The sequence below is a fragment of the Ctenopharyngodon idella genome, chromosome 1 (assembly GCF_019924925.1).
Source record: "Ctenopharyngodon idella isolate HZGC_01 chromosome 1, HZGC01, whole genome shotgun sequence".
Lineage (NCBI taxonomy): Eukaryota > Metazoa > Chordata > Actinopteri > Cypriniformes > Xenocyprididae > Ctenopharyngodon > Ctenopharyngodon idella.
The window spans coordinates 19,523,515-19,546,762 of NC_067220.1; the positions used below are offsets into that span (position 1 = coordinate 19,523,515).

General features: G+C 36.6%; 1 protein-coding gene across 3 annotated transcripts in view; it reads right to left on the minus strand.

The window, feature by feature from the left end:
- The window catches only part of rapgef2a (Rap guanine nucleotide exchange factor 2a), a 44,122-nt gene that overhangs the window by 13,421 nt on the left and 7,453 nt on the right, over window positions 1–23,248 (minus strand). For 2 of the 3 annotated variants that reach the window (XM_051889864.1, XM_051889853.1), the window contains exons 2-16: window positions 13,385–13,455; window positions 13,232–13,288; window positions 9,564–9,647; window positions 9,403–9,478; window positions 9,151–9,318; window positions 8,657–8,674; window positions 3,889–4,011; window positions 3,238–3,415; window positions 3,001–3,137; window positions 2,766–2,924; window positions 1,648–1,800; window positions 820–984; window positions 617–724; window positions 299–502; window positions 87–195 (exon numbers count right to left, since the gene is read on the minus strand). In XM_051889864.1, coding sequence (XP_051745824.1) covers window positions 87–195; window positions 299–502; window positions 617–724; window positions 820–984; window positions 1,648–1,800; window positions 2,766–2,924; window positions 3,001–3,137; window positions 3,238–3,415; window positions 3,889–4,011; window positions 8,657–8,674; window positions 9,151–9,318; window positions 9,403–9,478; window positions 9,564–9,647; window positions 13,232–13,288; window positions 13,385–13,455 — 1,810 coding nt within the window. Of the gene's footprint in view, window positions 1–86; window positions 196–298; window positions 503–616; window positions 725–819; window positions 985–1,647; window positions 1,801–2,765; window positions 2,925–3,000; window positions 3,138–3,237; window positions 3,416–3,888; window positions 4,012–8,656; window positions 8,675–9,150; window positions 9,319–9,402; window positions 9,479–9,563; window positions 9,648–13,231; window positions 13,289–13,384; window positions 13,456–15,776; window positions 15,852–23,248 lie in introns of those variants that run through there. The other variant, XM_051889875.1, reaches the window with a different exon arrangement.

The window sequence follows — 23,248 nt, forward strand, 5'->3', positions numbered from 1 at the left end:
AAATGAGCAAAGATAAGAAAAAAAAGTGAGATATTGAAATCAGCAGTCTGTGTGTGTTGAGATGTGTATCCTGGAAGGAATCTCACCCAGGAGGTTGGTTTTGACACTCATACAGAGCTGTATGTTGTTCCTAAGAATTTCAATTGCTTTGGACAACTGCACATTCTCAAACGTCTGCCCGTTCACCTCCAATATCTGCACATTGGTGTGAAAAGGATAGACAAAGAGAAATAAAAATGGGTCAGAAAATGCTTCCATGTCTTAACGTTGCATTACACTGAGGTTTAAAAGGTCTTACCTGGTCTCCACGTTTAAGCCCCGCCTCCTCTGCTTTGCTGCCGACTTCCACGCTACTGATAAAGAGGCGCGTCCCCCGTTCAGCTCCTCCAATAAGTGTGAAGGGGAGGGGCATCTCTCGAGCAGTCCTTGTTATAGTAATCACTCTGGGTTTGGCTTTAGCAGCACAAGCTATGTTGAGCAACCGCAACTGTCCTGTCATTTTCTGCTCGGATAAATACAGTTAATAAGGATGCTTGTCTGATAATGTGATAATTAATGTATAGTTAAAATATAGATCAAATTATTGGAGATAATTAGGAGTAATGCTTGTTCACACCTCTTTTTCCAGATTGCTCTGGAACTCCTCCAAAAAATTGGTCATATCAGGGTCTCCTTCAAAGTCACTAAAGTGATTGTTAACCCATAACAATACAACCCGGGTTACCTGAGTAGAGGAGAGAGTGAAGAACTGTGAGTCCAGACCCACTGAAGCTTAATGTGTGTTTGTTTCTTTAGAAATGGGTTATTCAATCACGCTACCTTGTCCCGTAAACTGGGGTCATTAAACCAGTCCAGAAGTCTCTGTCCCAAAATCAGAGGACTGGGCAGGAAGGTACGATAGGTCAACAGGAAGTCTTCAATATATGTGGGGTCGACGACTGAATGATCCTCCACTAAGTGTTGCATTAGCCTTTCAGCAGTACCCTAAAAAGCGTACATCAGATTTTTCTTTTAAATTACCACATTTAAAAGACACATTTTAAATCTATTCATTTAGCTTATTAATTTGTTAAATGGTCTGACAAAATAACCATACACTACTGATTAAAAGTCTGGGGTCTGTAAAAATCTTTTTGCTTTTGAAAGTCTCTTATGCTCACCAAGGCTGCATTTATTTGATGAAAAAAATAGTAAAATTGTAATATTATAAAATATTATTACAATTTAAAATTACTGTTTTATAATGTAATATATTTTGTATTTAAAATTCATTTCTGTGAAGTTGAATTTTCAGCAGTCATTACTCCACTCTTCAGTCTCACATGATCCTTCAGAAATCATTCTAATATGTTCATTTCAAGCTTAAATCTGGTGCTTTCTTTTTTAAGGATTCTTTGATGAATAGAAAAGAACAGCATTTATTTGAAATATAAAAGTCTTTGATGTCACTTTTGATCAGTTTAATGCATCCTTGCTGAATAAAAGCATAAATTTAATATATTTTTACATTTTCAAAGGTATGTTGTACTACTTCCATTCACATAACATAAAAGGTCTGAGATTAAATTAGACCAGACTGTAAAGCTGAAATCTGAATTCTGAGTAGAGACATAAGTCAGTCAGATTTTTCCAAAAAACAGTGCTTACCTTGACAACAATGTGTCCCTTGCGGGTGCCCGTCCGGTCGAGTTCTCGGTGTTCTTTCACCATGACGATTTCTCCTTCCTCTTCCACTCGCTGTGTGTTCTGCTCAACCTGATTCAGAATGCAGCAGTAGTCCTGTTGGGCAATACACACAAACTACACACACACACAAAAAATAATAATGTTAACTGGTGATTTTTGTGTGTCAGCATTTTATGGTTAAAATTTGCATTAAAAATAAAGCTTGTATGGGGATTTTATTTGATAGACGATAATCATAAAATTGCATTTCTAAACTAGAAATGTGACCCATGCTGGCAAAAGGAGTTGCAATTTTCAAAAATGAGTTGTTATTCCGACAATAAACCTTTGTGAAGGTTCCAAAACAAAATCACCTAGCAACCATACCTTAAAATCCCTGGTAATAACACCAAATTTGGCACAAACCAATTCAAAACCCATATCTATAGGAAAAATATATATATTCAACTTTTTTTCCATGATTCCACAATTGTTTGATTAACATTAATGAACAGACAGCCTATATATATTAAGACCTACTGTACCACACGTATCTAAAATAATGTTACACATCAGATGTTTTTCTCTTAACGGTTAACCAAATGTTCGCTTAAGACATAACAGATAATGTTTGCCTGAATACTTGCCAAGACAGATATTTTGAAATACTCTAGTTCTGTGAATATCAGTATTGCGTGCTGTCTGAGGAGTCTTTGTGCGTGCACTTCAGATCTATCAGTCAGCACGAGTAAGATCGTTTTGTTTACATCAGCCTGAGATTGAAAATCACATTTCATTGGTTCAGACTCATGCCATCGAGAATTCGCTATGAATATTCACAAAGTTAGAATGCTTTGCTTTAAAATGATACCAAACTTGTGCTGAGGGCTTAATTAACAAATTTTTGTGAAAACCTCAATTTCAACATTTTTCACTTGTTTTGCCTGTAGCTCGAAATCAGCCTGTGCGCATTCTGACTTATTTTGAAAGCACGGGTCACAAATACTTATGCTTACAAAAAAAATCTAGATTAATTTTATTGACATTAATGAGCTGCTGAATTGTACACCATCATGCCCATTTTTAGTAGACACTCTTACCTGACAGTCATCCACTTTGGTCCTCATGACTCCAGTCATCAGTTGTTTCTCCAAAGAAGGGGAGACACCAAAACTTCCACCCATACACACACTCTCAGGGCGGCCATCTGGATAGATCACCTCTACTGCTCCATTCAGAATGACTGACCACGAGTCCAGCTAAAACACACACACTTGCCTGTTATTGACTAAACACAAACGAGGAGATGAAATGCTGCGATTGGTCCAGTCTTACCTCTTCACCGTGGTTGAGCACGACGGTTCCGGCCCTTTCCACGACCGCAAACACCATGACAGCACAGAGTTCCCTCCGCACTGAAACACTCAGACTGGCAAATGCCGGGAGCTGCTGCACAAACTCCAGCAACTGCTCTATATACAGAAAGAGAAGGAGAAAATGAAACAGAAATTGAAAATGAAAGTGAAAGTGAAAATGTCGCATAGTGGAACAATTCAAACAACAATGGTTTACCAATGTCATCATCTGTACGGTCCATCGGATCTTTCTCCAGACAGTCTCTCACAATATCTCGACTCATAAGAGGGTCCGTTCCCCTCCCTACGTCTTCATCATCATCATCTTCGTCCGAGTCCACCGCTGTTTCAGGAAGCCCACTCAGATCCATGTCCCCACACTCACTCTCAGTGGCCTGTAAAAGAAACCGTGTGAGCTCAAACTGCTTGTTTCTTCACAAATTTTCAGCTTGCGATGTTCACAGACATTTGATTTGTGGTTAAACGGCTTTGTGACACACATTTACAAATAAACAAAGCAAATCCCGTGAATATGATTTGCTTGTACGTATACAGGCAGAAGTGTGTATTGGCACTCTGAGCTGATTTTGTTTGCGCATGCCGTGGATGTTTGTGTGTGCATGTGTAATGCTGATTTGTGGATCAAAAGGTGTGTGTGCTTGAGGACTGACATGAATAGGTTATAGAGAGGTGGCAGATGGACCACAGAGGAGGGTGGGGGTGGGGGCGGTTCCTCTACAGAACAGGATTTAAATGCGTGCGAGTGTGTGTCCCAGATGTTCATAATAAATCTGTCAGGATGTGCTTCTGTTGCAGAGTGTGTAAGGAGATTGCTTTCTAGAGGGATAGAAACTCAGTCTTTTATCACCTGGTAAATATCTGATAGGCTGCTACTTCCTGAATCACTGGCGATGCTGGAACGTGATTGGCTAGAAGTCATATGGGAGTGGCAACTGTCAGAGGGGTGAAGCTTTGAGAAGTCGGCAGGAAGCTGCAAGAGAAACATATACGGTTACAAAAAAAAGCAAAAAAACAAAAAAAACAATTGATACGCAAAAAATAATTAGTTTAAAAACATTATTATATAAAATAAATAGACATTTAACAGACATTTTAGATTAAAATGTATTTAAGGGAAATGTCATGCATTTCTTTTTCAACATTTTAAACACCTTTCAGCTTTTTTAAGTGCATGTAACTGCTTCTGCAGTGACAAATTAATTTTTAAAAGTACAAATATTCCATGCAGATCTCAAATAATATGATTAAAACTGCATGTATAATAATTAGAAAAATAGTTTAAAATAATATTATGCATGCAAGACACTGTTTCAAATGTCATGTTAACCATGTATATGCATAAAGACAACACAGCAACTGTTTCCTGACAAAAGCTTGTGAGCATTTGTGCAAATATAGTGTTTTTTCCCCCAAGGATTAATTTTAAACCCCTGTGTGATTGTCAGCACAATTACTCTTTAGTGGAATGGATGAAGTGTTCTCACACGCACACAAGTTCAGCTGAACGGTGGCATTTTAAATATCCATCTACTAGGACTCATTTTAGTCATTGGTTGATAAAAATAAACACTCACTAAAGTATAATTGCTAGCAGTGAGGCACATACCAATCATGCACACATCAGTCATTTATGATAACTGGATAAGAATTTTTAAAGAATCATTTTATAGAGATTGCATTTGTGAAGAGCAATTTTAAGACAAATAAATATTTTGGAGAAAATAATTATATTCACTATAGTGTTTCCCATGACTTTTAAGTGTTTGCACATGGGTCCTTAATTTAATTGACTTATTCCAGGACTGTCAATCACAACAAAAACACACACCAAAAAAGCTCCAATTACTCTAAATTCAGGGCATTTGTGGTGTAATAATGTATGGAGTAATGACTGAAGCTTTCATCAGTTAATGAATCCAAATAATGATTATACCTGCTAATGCACAGACACATCCCCCCACACCCACCCACCCACAACACCCTACTGTACAACATACCCTGAGGCTTACTACAGTAAAGTTGATGGGTTCATGTACTGATGCCCTAGATCAGATGGCCTACATACAGTGAACCTACAACAAAATCACATGTAGGATACACACATGCAACTCAAAAACTCAATAGTGTGACCTCTCAAACAAATCACTGGTATACAACCTATAAAATTATATGTATTAAAACATAATGGAAGGAAAACTTAAAACGTCAAAACAACTGCAAAAACATTTCTAAAAAAGTATGTTAAAATCCAATTCCAAATTAAAATCACACAACAGTCAGAAACAAAATTATGTAGATTTAAATAGAATTATAAATGAAAGACAATTAAAAATAAACATCAACATCAACTTGTAAAACAGACCAACTCACTCAATCCAATTCGAAACTCATAATTCCGTTCAATTCAAAATATATTTGGTCACCAGGAAATTGTTCATTCAAACTAATATTTTCTGCTTGTATACAATTATGACAAAAATGAGTTCATCCATCAAAATCAATAAAATGTAACTTGCATGGCTAAACAAAGAATTTATGCATGAGTTTAGCCTGTATGTGCAAAAAAAAAAAAAAAAAAAGGTCATCCACAGGCTTTTTGTGAGGCTTTTGAGAAAGAGTGTGTGTGTGTGTGTGTGTGTGCGCGTGTGTGAGAGAGATACTCACAGTCCTGGTCTCCTGTCCCCTGACTCCATAGCCATGAGACAGGACTATCTGTCTCATAGCCTGCAATACTGAATGTCCAACCATCCTGTGTACACTTAAACTAACCTAAAACATTATCTGTCTCTTTTTGTACCACTAACTATTCTAACTGCACCTACTTGATGTTTTTTCTCCCCAGTGCACTCTCTCAGAGAGCGCATCCCTCTCTCTACTGAAATCTGCCCATCACCACAGTAACAGACAGCACTCTGGCAGAGAGGGATGCTTCTGCAGACACAATTTTTTTTATCAGACCCTGCCCCTCTATCCCATTCACACACACCAACACAAGATCATGGGATTATCAAGAGGCTGGTATTGTTTAAGCGGAAGGGGTGGGGGATGGTTGACACCCACTGCCCTACTAAACCAGTCACCAGGGTCAACCCTGCAATGATTGGCAGCTCAGTGAACAATCAGGATGGCACATATATCTGTCAAGAGCCCACCCCCTGCTGTCAATCATAACCAGGGCCATTACAAGACAGGGGATAATAAAACAAAACTAATGCAGAGAGAGAGAGACTAAATGCTCGAAGTGCCACAGGGGAGAAACTGTGAGTGATGGAAAAGAAGATCGGGATGCTTTTACTAGATTAAATTTGCTAAGAATGTAGCCAAGACTATGGCTCTGTTACAAAACCTAGAGATCTGTCTTGTTGTCTACATAGGCTGCTGTCTTTTAAGGCACCATACTATATAGAGTAACATAGGCAGTATATAGGCAGTAACTCTGACAAAGGTTCTGTTTCCACCTGGTATTAAGATGCACTTTCAGTGATCCGATCACAAGTGGTCAGTTGAGACGTGTTACACTTGTGTTCGGATTTCATGTAGACCCTCCCCTCTTATTTTTTCCACACTCTATATCACTTTTGTGTGAGCGCCGAGTGCAGCACATAAATTTGATTTAATAAATGAAGTCATAATGCTGCATAAGAGTGAATGGGAAAGGAAACAAATGGATAAGATACGAATGGAAGTTCACGTTAGGTCAGTGGTTGACAAGTAGACAGTTTTTTTTATGGATGTTCGAATGCATTCGACCACAAGAGTCTCTACACTATGAAAGCAATCCAGTTGATGCATTTTCAACTACCTCTGAAATTGGTTGAAAGTGGACAAGCTCGAAACATTTTAGACACTGTTTACACCTGTATTTAGCATTGTTCACTTGTGATTGGATCGCAGAGAATGCATCTTAATACCAGGTGTAAACAAGGCCAAAATGTGCTCCTCACGTGAGGTACGTGGAAGACTCCACTCATTGATTCCAATAGAGTTTGGTGCTTGTGTGCTGCTAATAGCATAGCACACATAAATATTGGGTAAACAGTGAATTTGTATTTAGATTAAACTACATTTTATTAATGCTTTTCAGTATAACACTTTAAGGCCTGGGTATACTTCATTTTCCACGTTCTGTTCCATCTAGTGCACAGTTGAATGTGCAAGTTATTCTTTCAAATTATGCTCCATTGACCGTGAGTGTGGATAAGCGGGTGCGCAATACCTAATGGACATGTGTCTTTGAGTCCTAAAATCACTCGCATATGCACAAAAGTCCGCATGGTTACAAAAAATTGGGTTGCACACCAAAGGTTTGAGCGGATATCAGCGGACTGTGCTGATAACGAGAATACTGCAAACTAGGGATGCACCGATACCATTTTTTAAGGACCGAGTACGAGTACCGATACTTTTTTCTAGTACTCGCCGATACCGATGCCTATATATTTATTAATTTCTCTCTCTCTCTCTCTCTCTTTTTATTTTTGGTGATATTGCAGTTTCACGACACAGTGAGACTAATGAATGTAGGACAGCTTCTTCATTATTACTCTAATGAAAAAAGTAATAATTTTTATGTGCTTGTCACAAACTTAAAGAACAAAAATTTCACAGTGTCCAATAACCTTCAAAGGGCATAATTACCAATATATTTGTTGTTATATAAAAAGAAATTTACAAATTACAAACAATACAACAAATACTATAGAGAAACAAAATGAAATAAACTTGTTTTTCAGATACAGTAGGTTTATTTACCATGTATACATTTATTTAACATATTTTGTTGTTTTATTAACATTGACAAATATAGGCTACAGTCCCTTTAAGACCGAATCCATGGATACTGACACATATCCTGTTTTCACCCAAATGTTTACGTCCAGTTAAGCCATACCCGACTGTATTTACATGAGATACTCCACACGATGGACATTTTGACAACTATGTGTGCATTTGAGCAAGGAGAACTGATCGCACGCTGTCTGAGAGAACTGGGATCTGGCTTCTGGTCTGTGTCATTCAGCGCGATTCCGCCTATCCCGCCTTCACTAATCGATAACGAATTGTGATTGATAGCATGCAGTTCGCAATGTGTGTGTTGTCATCATTAATTTCCACACCTATGAGGCTGACATTGTGTCTGCTGCTGCCACCGGTGTCTCTGTGCACGGAAAATTCTGTCAGTCATGTCACGTGAGGTATCGGTCTTTGGTATCGGGGGTATTTTTACGAGTACGAGTACAAGTACATGAGCTTGGTATTGGGCCCGATACCGATACTGGTATCGGTGCATCCCTACTGCAATCCGAAGTCAAACGCAGACAAGGGAAGTATACTTTTGGCATAACTAGACACAAGTGTCAAAACATGTATGAATGTGAAAGCTGCAGTGTGTACTTTCTGTGCTACTATCAAAATAATGAGAATGATATGGTTTTCAAATCTGACAACTTGCACCAATTTATCTGTTTATCTAAGTGTCAAAGCATTTACACCTTTTGAGGGAATCAACCTATGAAAGGTTTACTTAGTTGTTTCTGCATATAAAGCTGGCAGGATAAATTGTTCAATACAAAATCTGAAAGATTATTATTTGTTAGTACTAAAAAGGTAATTACCTGGGATTTTGAGCATTCCTGCAGCAAGACAAAATTAAAAACACATTAATACACATTCCACATGTTAATTTAATACAAAATACAGTGATAGTTCACATATTTAAATGTTAAAGAATAACACAAGATGAGTGATATAAGTAAGCTACAACTTGTTAAGATGCACACACCGACTTGAAATCAAATCATGTAAAATAGAGTTAAGGTGGAGTCACATTTACCATTGTTCGGCAAATTTTTGTGAAATTTGCAGATATTTCAACAGGAATACACACAATTGGGATTTTGCGTGAGGGTGAAAAAGTTCCCCAAATAGATTTTGCAGTGTCTTCAAGCTGATCACACAAATTCGCCACGTTGACCAACAGAACTGCTTGGTTTGAAAGTGACTTTCGCAGAAATTCTACTAATGTGACCACATCTTAGAAGTTGCAGCTATTTGTATATTCATTTTATCAAAAGGGCAGATTTAAAATTGTATATATTTGTGAACGAACCGAGTGGTATCCTGGTGGGAGAGGGGGCTTGCTGACTGGATAATGATCAACCGTATCAATTATAGTCTGTCGCTCTCCGCGCTGGTTTATCTTGCGGAATCTTCTCCTGGACTGCCGATGAGATGCTTGTCTTTGGAAATACTCATCGTTGTCGTCCATGTAGTCCACCTGAGAGAGACAGAGAGTGGATAACTGTATCCCCATCTAACTGATACATGGCTTACTGCACATATACAGGCTTGTATAACTCACCACAATCATTTCTGAAGCCTCAAGGACGATACACTCACAACCACGACGTAAACTACCCGCAGAACGCTTACCAAAACTGAAATGAAACTGCACGTCACACAAAACACTGAACAGGACACAGTGAGAAACCAATGGGGCAAACCAAACACAAACATCCATACCTGCTGCGGGGAAGAAACATGGACTCCTTTATAAAGACAGAGCCAGACAGGAGGATATACCAGCAGGTCCCAATGTCATCAGGACTATAAAATACACACAGACAAATATTACAACATTACACACACATAAACACGCAAAAAAACTCAACATCTATTTTTGTCCATTCTTACTATAATATTCCGGGTGGAGCAGTGACCCAACAACACACATGCCACGGAAAGGAAAGGAAACAAATGTGATGAATCATACAAATGTGGGTGTATGTGTCTTGGTCAATGCAGTAGGTCTCAGAGCAAAGGGCACCTGTGGTTTGCAAGTCTCACATAGCCAGACTTTTTACCATTCGCATGAGGTCTCGTCCACTTTTAACTAACTCATTTTGCATTCTCTCCAAGTTGCGCTGTTTGCCCTAAATGTCTCTTTCTGCACTGTCTCTTTGTACCATTGCACTACATGTGCAACTCTTGTGCAATATTGAGTGTATGAGTAGGCTACGCATAGGTTGATGAGTGGGCTGTACAATCTCTCTTCTCTCTCTATGTGCACTGGACACTTTAACATCCTCACCGCTACCCAGACTGACCAGGGTAATACATGATTACATGTACATACACAACAGACTCACCTTGCACTGTCTCCAAGTTGCGCTGTTTGCCCTGAATGTCTTTTTGTACCACTGCACTGTGTGTTGTTTCATGTCAAATTCAAATTATATGTCCAGGGTATATGTACAGTATTTATGTAAAGTACACATAGTTTTATATTATGTATATGTATAGTTAGCTAACCTACTGAAAGAAGTAATCTATGTGTAGGTTTGTACTTCTACTGTTTATATTTAAATATGTAGTACCATGGTCCTGCGAGGCACATTTCGTTTCACTCTATGTCTCCACACATAGCAGAATAACAATAAAGCACACTTGACTTGCTGCTAAACGATCCAATTAGACAGTAAGAGTCCATATGCCCAGCATTTAAAATGACTAACCATGTGATGTGTATGGATGCAACAACATCAAAAAACTGTTTTATAAACAAAACAAAGGATATTAGCTTAAAATATGTAAAGACTGTGATCCAAAGTTCCGGATATGTATATTATCATTCAAAAGTTTGAGGTCAATAAGATTTTATGTTTTTGAAGGAATTCTTTTATGCTGCATTTAATTGTTCAAGAACACAGTAAAAACTGTACTATATTGTGAAATATTATAACAATGGAAAACAGCACTTTTCTATTTTAATATATGTGACCCTGGACCACAAAACCAGTCATAAGTTGCACAGGTATATTTGTAGCAATAGCCAATAATACAATGTATGGGTCAAAATTATCAATTTTTCTTTTATGCCAAAAATCATTAGGATATAAAGATCATGTTCCATTTGGTTATCTTGTAAATTTCCTACCGTAAATATTTAAAAAAATATATTTTTTGTGTGTGGATATGCATTGCTAAGGACTTCATTTGGGCAAATTTAAAGGAGATTTTCTCAATATTTTGATTTTTGCACCCTCAGATTTCAGATTTTCAAATAGTTTTATCTCGGACAAATATTGTCCTATCCTAACAAACCATACATCAATGAAAAGCTTATTTATTCAGCTTTCAGATGATGTATAAATTTTTTGTAGTCCAGGGTCACATAGTCAAACCAAAATTTATTCAGACACCTTGAACATTTCATTCATTAATACAGTTTATTCACTATTGGTTAAAAAATGGTAATAAAATATGACAAGATCTCAGAGTTAAACTGTGTCAGAAAAAATTTATCTTAATTATGTCAGATAACACAAAACATGGTCAGGTCAAAGTGTCTGAATAATTTTTGGTTCCAAATTTTTATCAATTTTACTGGTAGTCCACTGTATGAAGAATTTTTGGGTATAATATGTCACAGTTTACTTTATTTTGCTATCCTCACTTACACAAATGAACTATAGTGTCCTGCACCCACTAGTAAAAATATATATCAAATATAAATTTATATATATATATATATATATATATATAAAAATTTATATTTGATATATATTTTTACTAGTGGGTGCAGGACACTATAGTTCATATATATATATATAAAAAAAAAAGGTTTGAATAATTTTTGGTTTGACTGTATTTTAAAAAATAATTTATTCCTGTAATGGCAAATCTAAATTTTTAGTAGTCTTCAGTGTCACATGATTCTCCAGAAATCATTCTAATATGATTATTTGGTGCTCAAGAAATGCTAAAAATCTTATCAATACTGAAAACAGTTGTGCTGCTTAATATTTTCGTGGAAATTGTGATTTTTTTCAAGATTCTTTGAATGCGAAGTTGAAAAGAACAGCATTTATTGGAAATATATTTTTTGTCTCAAATGGAGTATACTTTGAAAGGCTGTGCGTTCAGCTGTATGCATACGTTAAGTGTTCATGTCAAAACTGAAGCATACTTTGGGCTTAAGTCGATTAAGTTTTGAGGCTGTTGGTGGTCCTTGGGCATGCCATCTGAGGTTGAGACTGGTGGTTTTCAAACTATGCTGAATGAAATCGTACGAGCCCACGCATTTGCACAACTTAATTCCCAAGTGAAAAGCAGCACATGGCTGATTTTGTGTGTTTTGGAAAGCACAAACTTTGACAGCCTGGTTAATGCAGGCATTGCACCACAGTGAAGATTTACTGCAGATAATGGGAGGGTACAGTTAGAAAAAGTGGGGGGAAAATGAAGGGGAAAGTATATAGTGGAGAATGTTCAGGATTTTGATGAGCTAGCATGACTTCACTTTTCCATAGAAAATGTTGCCCTGACTATGTAAAGGATTTACTTGAACATTCAAGTATAATCAGGTAATGTTCATTATTACAGAAAATAATTTGCAATAAAAGTAAATGTCAAATGTGAAAATGAAGCTGGTATTTTTTGTTAAATCACAAATTATTCAAAAAGACCCTGTTTATTATAGAGCTCTAAAGCGGTCAAAATCATCTATTGTTAGGTGGATAAATTTCTGGTTATGTGTTTACAAGTACATGTAAACAGTCCCTTTCCGACACGCCAACAGGCTAAAATAGATACTTCGCCATGCCAACAAAGTTTGGATATAACAAACTTTACACAACCAAGATCAGCAAACTATTTTATCACACTAGACTCATGGCAACATGTATGCTGTTTAAGTCCTATGGTTATACTTTTGAAACAGTGTATTTTAATGTTTATTGCCTGGGCCCATGTGCTTCCAGTAACAAGTTCCTTAGCTCCTTTTTTTTTTTTTTTTTTTTTTTAACTCAAAAATATTTTCTGGAACTGATATTGTCACTAATAATGTGGATGGGCTTAACTTGTAATGAACCCAAACATTGCTTTAATTACTTTAGATGTAACCAAGCAAACTGGGGATCCTTAACAGAATGTTTCATTTCAACAGGCAGAGTGTTAGAAGCTTAATCCCCATCTGTAGATGGACGTTACAGATTTAAACGAAGCGAGCACCAGACAGATGTCGGTGTGTGTTTGTGTCTGAGACAGAGAGGGAGAGTGAGCAGATGTGTGTGTGACCAAAATCATCCTCGTGACTTTGATGTAAACCTCTGATAAACTGACCTAGATAGAAATACATTTTCTGACAGCCTTTGTGAGAGTGTATTGAGTGTGTATGTTTGGATACTCACTAGTATAAAACCTCATTAGCTTCATGCTGTTCATATCGAACTGTCTCACACATCAACCTGCAAATGAAATAAACAGTGTTAAAGACTTTTCTTCTGTGATAGGAATGAAATTACCTTCACACACATACAAAGACACAAACAGCGGTCTCGTACCGGAGCTGGTGTTCCCTCAAGTTGGACAACGCTTCCATGCCATGGAGGTACGAGTACACGATCTGCAGATCCTGCAAAACACATAGCAGGTTACAATCGCACTGCTTTACATTGACTCCACTTCCCATTAATACGGTCCCATTACCTTTTTTTATTTATTACAAAAACATACCATTTAGCTCTGTTCCACATTTTGTATGCACCTGCAACCCTGTTATCACACGCTGGATTTCTTAAAACTGTGACACCCAAGTCATTTGGAGCCTTTATACAGCACAGTGTGAGGACAAGTAAATAATTGTATTCCAAATTTTCCAACTTTTTACTCAAATTTGATCATTGACTGCATTTGTCCAGCTCAATAATACATGAATATCAAATATAACAAACATATTCATATACCCTGATTAAACGGAGTTTTCCCTCCCCTCACAAGTCATTTAAAACCTGCCTGCATGTACACTAAAGCACCAGTAGGAGGTGCCCTATATAGGGGAATATATACACTCATAATAAATACACAACATACACCAAACACACAGTACACACAACCTTCCTTAAACACTATTTAACTCCACCCATCCTGAGTTACGCAATCAGTGTTTAACAAGAATACAATGTTTTCAGATACTCCATTCACTCCCTCACTTTCAGGTCTTTCTCCTCGCTTCTGTTTTTCCACTATACTTGTCATTATCATGTTCCTCTTTTGATAAAATAAAAGGCAATGTGGATGTGTCTCACATTCTAAAAAAACGAAAGCGCCTACTTTTCTGGAAATTACAGGCCCGATTCCCCGAAAATGCCATCAAGTTGGCACAAAACATTGCTGAGCAAATCTTAAAAACATTTATAGTAGAGCTGCACAATTCTGGATTAATCGAGAATCACAATTTTTTTTTTTTTTTTTAAATAGAGATCACGATTCTCAATAGAACAACTAAACAATAATTTACAAGAGGTTTTGACAAAATGTTAATTGCTGCAGTCTATTAAAACATTTAATTCATTTGAATTATTATTTTTTTAAATTGGTTTGAATGAATGAATTATTAACTCACTCACTCATAAAGACATCACTTGTTTCATAACTGGATGAATCAGAATTTATGACTGAATCTTCTGAATTAATGATTCAATGACAAATAATTTTTTTTTAACAGTTTTTATCACTTGTGACCACCCACTGGTGTAATGACGTTATTAATACAGTCTTTATTTGAAGTCTTTACTTTTCAATTACTTTTAGCCCAGTACTTCTGTGGAAACTTGAATTATTTTAGTCAGAAATAATGATAGTGTGGTTGAAAAGACCGTTTGTGAAGCCATTTCATACTAATATATGATAACTGCTCTTTCTGGGTCAGCGGCAGCGCCAACAGAGATCTGAATGTTTACTGTGATCATATTTGTCAAAGATTTAATAGACATAGCCAAATAGAAGTCATTTAGAAAGAAGATTGTGATCTTTAACTCTAATTCACAGCTAGCTATAATTGCAGCTCTAATTTATAGTTAGCTACCTGAATAACACCACTTTTGGTTTAATGGCAAATACATTTAAGATTTGTACCACAACAGGACTGTGTGCTTGCAATGCATCGGTCAAGAATTTACGTCTTTGTTTAGTGTTTCTGGTCTAATAGATATGCTGTAAGTAAATTACTGATAAGAAAAATCTGTGAAAGAATCATTTCCTGTTCAGAGATTGTTATGTTGATGCAGCATCAGATTTACAATGAGATTATATGATGAACGTATTATAGAAGCACATATAGAATATCTGAAAAAGGAAAGAGCTACACAGCAGATAGAACCACATTAAAGCTAATACAGAAACTCTTTATCACACTTCTGCAAAGTGAGAAATAATGCTGAGATGCAAAAACCTCAAGCAAAATACAAGCACCTTTAAATTCAATGTGCGAGGATATGACCAAGGTGTCAAGATTTTAGCTTGATTTACCAACACCTCAGGTTGCTTAACACATTCTTAAAGGGTAGATCACATGGTCCTGTTGACACAAGTTTAGGATCACCCATTAAGCATTTCCTGCGATTTTCAAAACTTCATGTGATGACGTCATATTGGCTGCATACTGAGGTTATGAAAGCTTAATACACATTCTGACAAGAAAAACATAAAATGAGGTCCAAATAATATAATACACTGTATGAACATTTAGATGAATTTCAGATATGATAATCAGATAATCATAATGTTTCATTTTAAATTTGTCCAAATTCTAAAACTGTTCATTTCCAGGTTTAAATCTGACTTTGACTCCTAGATTTTCTATGTGGTCTCATTATGAGTGTGAAGTGAAGTGCAGAGACCTTTAAAGGCCAGAACATGTACACATATACCATCAGCTCTTCACAGTAAACTCACTCAAACAGGACATTAGAGGCGTCACTCTTTCTTCCTCTCCTCCCTGACATTCCAACAGCCTTTCTCATCGTCTTTGACTCCCCTCCAACCCATCCATCCCTCTCATCTGCTCTCACTACAGTCAACTGAAAGTAAATTCAAACTGCCCAATAGGTTCCAGTCAGGGGTGGCGTGCTATGGTCTGCAATTGGTTGATTTGAGTAGAAGGGCAGGAATGTTTATTCTTGGACTATGGCATTTCCTCTTTGGGAGACAGACACGTACATAGAGTTCTGATTATGGCAATGGACTGAGTCCTTTGAGTCAAGAGACCAAGGTCACATTTCAGTTGGTTGTAGAAGTCCTGGCCACTAGATCACTAAATCAAATTAATAAAATCTGGAAAATACTTTATTGCACACATGCTGACATGTCTCATCTAAAAATATTAAATGCGCTTTCATTTTCACTTATAAAAAGTACAACTTTTTGGGGAAGAAAAAAAAAAAAAAAAAAAAAAAAAAAAACTTTAGGCTAAATGTGTTGGTTACAGTTACAGTTCTTCTTTGATAAAATTAAAATAAACCCACAAATGAAATGATCGGGGGAAAACATTATTGCAATGTCATTACAATTTATTTCCATTCTCTCACAGCCTGGCATCAGAAGTTTCAAATCTGTAAACTAATCCTACATAGGTTTCTCAGATGGTCTCTGACTAAATCTGAAAATTACCCATTACAAACAGCCAAGGCTGTTAGCCCTGAAGAGACAGATGAAACATGAAAAAAATACATGATCTTATAAATCATATATGATTTGCCTTAGTTCTTCAAGCAGTCTCTGGTATTCTCCATAATCATATGTGTATTTATTATCACAATGGTTAGTATAAGTAGCCTTTAGCATCCCATATAAATATATATGGTGGTCAGAACCCCCATCAGAAGTTATTTTAGACACTCGCTGGTGTCTAAACGTGATTTTTTAGCTGAAAATTGTTTTAAATGTCTTAAATGTTAGCTGGTAGCCTGATAGGGCTACCCGCATTAATATTAGAAAAGCTTTCCGTTACACTGTAATTATACATTTAAGTACCGAGTAATATTAAGTAACTACATGTACTTACTACAGGTTTAGAACTAGGGTTTGGTTTGGTTTAGGGTTAGTTGCATGTAATTATGCATAATTTATAGTTATTACTATAGAAACTTCATGCAACATATGTATTGTAACAATGAAACTAAAATAAAGTGTTACCAAGCTTTACAGCGCTGGAGAGACCCAAGCGGGAAGGCCTGAAAACGGATGCCGAGGTTGCATTGTTTCTGCTTCATACGTGAGTAACATTGGTTTTGAGTGTCATTGAGTGCATTTACATGCACCCTCATAATGCGATTATAATGGGATTTTGGCAATATTGCAATTAAACTTTTCCTCATGTAAACGCAATACTTTGATCAAACAAATGCAATTAAGCTCATAATCGTAGCAGCCATAACTGCATTAAACTAGGTGGTGTACGCCGATTAAAATTGCAATAAACAGGCATGTAAACACCTTAATCGCATTATTATCGCTCTGACCAATGTGCGCATGTACTCGGACGTACACAGATGTCGTGCGTTGTTCACACAACTTCATGAATGAAGTCCATGACATTATTCTGAAGTTCTCTTCTCCAAATCGCTAAACTCTGTCAACACAACTCCCTGTGCAGTCTCTGCTCCATATCTTCATCCAGATGGCGCGAAGAATTCAACGGCAGCATAGGAAAACCCAGTACTGCGACATTCATTACAGCGCCGTATAAAAACTAGTACCAATAAAATTGTACGTCGAATTTGATGCAAGTAGATTAAAACAATGACCGGTAACATGCACACTGTATGCCTATCTGAGTGTGGTATAACCATACTTATTAGCGAATAATCAGAGTAATGAAAATTGGAAACTGGAGTGAAGAGTTCTGCTTGTCTCATGTAAACATCTTACTGCGATTAAGACCTTACTCTGATTATTAGAAATAATCACATTATTGGTGAACATGTAAATTTAGTCATTGTTTATCTGGAGCTGGTGTGCTGCTGGGACTAACAACAAACTCTTGCTTGTATATATTCGTGGGTACTGTATGTTAATTTTTTGTGCTTCCTTTTCGTTTGTTTGTCATCTTCGCTTTATTTTTTGTGAAGCATTCTCTTGCTGTGCTTCAGCTATGATAAAGAGACATTCACTCTTGCATTGCATGTTAGCGTATTTCGGGAGGGGTGTGCTTGTTTGGGTTGTTTTCAAATATCAACCTTTGAATATCTGGTCCAAAGCAGGCCAACTGGGGCTTGAGGAGTAGGGTAGGGAATCGAAAATCAATTCCAATTCTGCAATCAAAGTATTCAGCAGGCGAAAAACCCCTGTCCATTGGCTCCGATCAAGCCCCGGAAGTGACACTGGAAACCCGACTGGTCCTGGCATGCACTAGCATGCTCGTTTTTGGCACGATAGTGGAAACATGGTTAATGATTCTTGAGGAAAACTTAACAGCTTCTATTTCTGATTGCAGAACATACCACTGACAGATTTTTCAAAAGCTTCCTTTTCGTACTAACATTTAAAATCTGACTAATTTTACTTTATATTCTAATGAATCCCCATAGCGTTCTCTTAAGAGCTCTTAAATCTGTTGACATCTTTCAAACCAAGAGTTCTGCATAGCCTTGAAATGTACCGTTTTGTAAAGTCCCACAACCACTCCTTCTCCATCTGAAGACTAATATAGACAAATTACTTGTACAACACAAGATGATCATCTATTTCCTTGTAGAAAACCTGTTCTGTTTTGTAGTTGAGAGCACCATCAGTACCCTTTTCAGCCGATACCTTTCATAAAGTTCTCAGTATCGACTGTTTAATTATGCCATTAAGATCCTCTACATGAATCAGTCTACAAGTTCTGCTTTATCCTCATTCCTCCTTGCTTTCTTGTACGAATAAAACATTGTTATTCACAGTGCCACCTCAAAGCCAAATCCGACACATGCTGCAGAGAAAGAAACTTTACACCCACTTTCCTTTCAGTTCTCGCACAGGTGTATTTTAGAGAAGCAGTGTAAACAATAATTATACAACTAACAATGAGTCATTAACCACACAAATTAGCAATGAATATTAGTGTAACTCAGATGCAGCCATTATTACTACAACACACTTTGAACACACATTAACATCTGAAACCATAAAATTATTACTGCCATATACCATGGAAAATACAAAAAAGCACCTTGGCAAAACCATATTTTTTGGGCATGTACCATGGTTTACCATGGATCTTTGAAGTACTTCCCAGGTGAATAAAGTAGACTTCCATAATGTACTTAAAGAGCTCTATTTTTGCGCACTAATTTTGTACTTAATATACTAAAAATTCTTTTTTAGTACTTCTTAAGATAACCTTAAGAACATCTAAGTGTACTCAACTGCGCTATTTTGAGCCACCATGAATATGAACATAAAATTTTATATGAATATAAAATGTGGTTAACATACTATCTCTGTATTAAAAAAAAAAAAAAAAAAAAAAATTATATATATATATATATATATATATATATATATATATCTCTCTATCTCAGATGGGTTCAAGTGTACTACAAGTGGTAACTAAATACATTTTTTTAAATACAGAGATAGTTATAAAGTAAAATAACTAGCTTCCACCAAACCGCCTTATGTATTCAACTTACTTGCGTCAATTACGCTTATTTCTTAAGTTGAATACGGAAGGCGGTCTGGCGGAAGCTAGTTATTTTACTTTATAACATGTTAAATATGGCTATTTTTCTTATACAAATGCATCGCTTCGCTTCAGAAGGCCTTTATTAACCACCCGGAGCCGTGTGGAGTACGGATGATGGATGGATGTATTTTTTTGAGCTTCAAACAGGTAGTTTCTGTTCACTGCCATTATAAAGCTTGGGAGCATCAGGGTGATTATTAATGTAACTCCGATTGTATTTGTCTGAAAAAAAAAAGTCATATACACCTAGGATGACTTGAGGGTGAGTAAATCATGGGGTAATTTTCATTTTAAAGTGAACTAATCCTAAGTCTAAACAAGGTGGCCACTTATTATATAAGTGATGTATTTTTTATAGCCTAAAACAAATGGCTCATTAGCCATGAGAGAGCTTTGATGATGCAACATGTGGGAAAAAAAAGTGTCTCTGTGTATGTTACTTGTTTAGAACATGATTCAATGCTTTTCCTATTAAGGGAACTGACAGCATTTAAAAACATCTGTTTAGCAAGTTGTTTTCCTAAGAAAGTGCCTGTGAAAATGCAAACTGTTAATGTACAAATGAAAACTAAAAAGCTAACGGTTGCCCAGCATCTGTGTTTGTGCGGTTTCTAAGTTTCACAACACATTCTGTGTAAAGCGTGAAATTCCCTCCACCTCGGTGTCTTGATGGCAGGGTTAGCACTTAGCAGGTGGGAAAACCCATTATAGCCAGCTGGGTGAACAAGAGGGGGAAGGCTTTAAAAGAAATGAGTGCTGCTAAATTGGGTAAAACATTGTCCGAGCTACAGTTCAGATGGTGAATAGTCCATTGTATTGCACCAAATATCCATATGCATCCTGTTCACATACGTTGAATAAGACCAGCATCTGTCTAGAAGGACTACATAAATTCAGATTCTGACCTCTGACCCTGAATTACTCACATTCCAGTTAGCTCATGAAAAGCACACTAACATGGTTGATCTGTTACAAGCATGGTTGTTCATTCAAATTCAAAACATAACAGACGATATTTGTTCTTCTCTTTACACTGGCATGTTTGTAATATTTAAAGTAAATATATTTTTTTATGTTAAATACTCTCTCCTATATCAGCTTGACTTGCAAAGACAACTACAAGCAAATGATGATTCTTCAATAAGAGCAAACATTTGTTTCGCTGAGCATCCCAACCAGCCTGAATGTTACAGAAATTACACTTAATGACCCTGGAATAACTTTGATTTTGTGTAAACATCCACCAGCAGGCAATACCAAATATGAAGCAATACTGCTCTGGTTCATGTCTTTCCATAACATCCACAAACTCCTTAAGGCTATCAGAGATTCACTCTCAAACCAACAACAATGAGGCAGTCTTGGTATAAATATTCTAACACTAGACCACAAAAGAAAGCAGAAAAGTTACATCATGTCCACTGTGAGACAAGCAGTTTAGAAAAGTCAAGGCAGTCTTTTCATTATTTCCTTGTGAGAACAAAGTAATGTTTTGAGTAGCCATTTCTCTGGAACATCTAGATCCCACACTTAAAGTGAGGGCCTGTCAACTAAAATAATGAAAACAACCGCCTTCACATTCCTGCTATTAGCCCACTTTTTAATTTGACTAAACATGTATTTTTAAAAAGGCTACAGTAGACTATGCAGTCATGATTCTACTCAAACGAGTAATAATGTTTCCGTGCCCACATTTTGACAAGGGAGGAGTTAGTTTATCAGTGCTGATTAATGAACAGGATTGAAGAGAACAAGCAAGGAGGAGAGGAAAAGCTGACAAGACATTATTATTAATACAGCAATGTGTACTAATGCACTTATCAGCACTGACACATCACTTTAATAAAGGGAGATAGGAACAGAAAAACATATGTCAGGATCAGAGAAATGACTCTCACTCCCCCTCACATGCTCAATGGGTCTAACTTGAGTAAAAACGGAAACATCCTTTACTAAAAATAATCCAATTCAGCTTCACCTCTGACCTTTATGATGTCACCAAGGTTCTGGGAAAAGGATAAATGGATCACAGCTGAGAATTTAGTCCCAGTCTCAAATTAAAAAAAATTTTCAACCCACCTAACAATGCTCTTTTCTATTAAGTTTCTGTGAGGTGTCCTTCAGAACTGGTATAAGATCTGTGCCAATACATATTGCTTTGCAGTCTGGACGCAACATTAGCTAACAGCTGTTTCCATCCAAAGTTGCGAATTTAAGTTACGTGCAAAATTGGAATATTGCATAAAACATTTGCAAATAAAGCACCGTTTTAAAATCGTCACTTCCTGATAAACTGCCACCAAATATCACTAAGAAAAATGTAAGTCGCTGCAGTAGGAGAAGCCACTGTGGCTCTTTTTTCACATATAATAAATTACTTGCGCCTCAGAGCACGCAGATGAAACAATAAGCGCTGTCATGTTACCTTTCTCTGGGAGGCGGATACCTGCTGTTTGGGAACGCAGTCGTGTAAGAGTTCTGGAGATAACTGTTCCAAACCACTTTGACAACAGACTCAGGCATTTCAAAATAACAAAAACAACTGATTAGTCCAGTTATGTGGTCCCATCACACAGTCACATGACTTTTTTGATGCGCATCGAGGAATTTATTCAGTTAACGTTTCCATCGATTTATGCACGTTTTGTTATTGGATAAAAATATTATCTGCCTCAGAGCGCATATGTTTTTTTTTAATGCACTTTTTTAGAATTTATCTTGCTTCCATCCTTGGCGTTTTTATACAATATCCCAAAATGCGCATAAAAACAGGTGGAAGGAAACAGCTACTTACATGTATATCAGGACATGTACATATATTTTAGCAATAACAACAGCCATTTATATTTTGTGGCTTATCAAGACCAAGTAGTTTTAAATTCAGTCTTGTGATATTATGTGCAAAAGATAACTGAATAAGTGTTTTTATTGTTCTATTTAAAACTCAAACAACATGTGATTTTGTATTACTCAAAAAGGCATTTCAGGAGGTCTTACTCACAAATGGCTGATTTGCTACAACACAAAAACAGCCAGGAGAGAGGAAATGAAACCATTGTTATGAAACTGCAAGGCTAATGCGTTTCGGAAGAATGTAAATCCGTTCCAAAGTGCATTTTTTCACACAATGCCATAGTAAAATTAGACAGTATAAACATGTTTTTTTCCCCCATTCTGATCACAATATCAAACTTTTTTTCTCATTGGAGAGCTCAATTTCATCAAAACTTTCTTCAAAGCCTAATAAAGCCTAAAATGCCCATAATATATATATTATTTTTTTTATGCATGCAGATTTGCATGTTTCCAAAACATCAGCAAGCTCAAAAGATTTAGCAAACCTTGACAAACAGACGTCCCACATTTAATCATCATGCAGATGAAACATGGAACTTTTATGGTTCAGAGAAACCAAATTATGAGATCTGTGTGGGTGGCATTCGTGCGTGGCACAATTTTTGGTAAATGGAAGAAATGTAATGTTATAATTATGGCACAATGGTAACTTGGAAGGCTCTCAATCATTTTCAGACGGGTTTTATTTGTTCACCGTTGACGTAGATACACATCATGCTTTTCTCAAGCTTATGAACAGAATCAACTTTATTTACAACAAAAGAGAAAAGATGGAATAGATTAATTTCATTTAGGAAGAACCTTTAGATGACATATACATACGAAACTGACCATTAGGAAATTT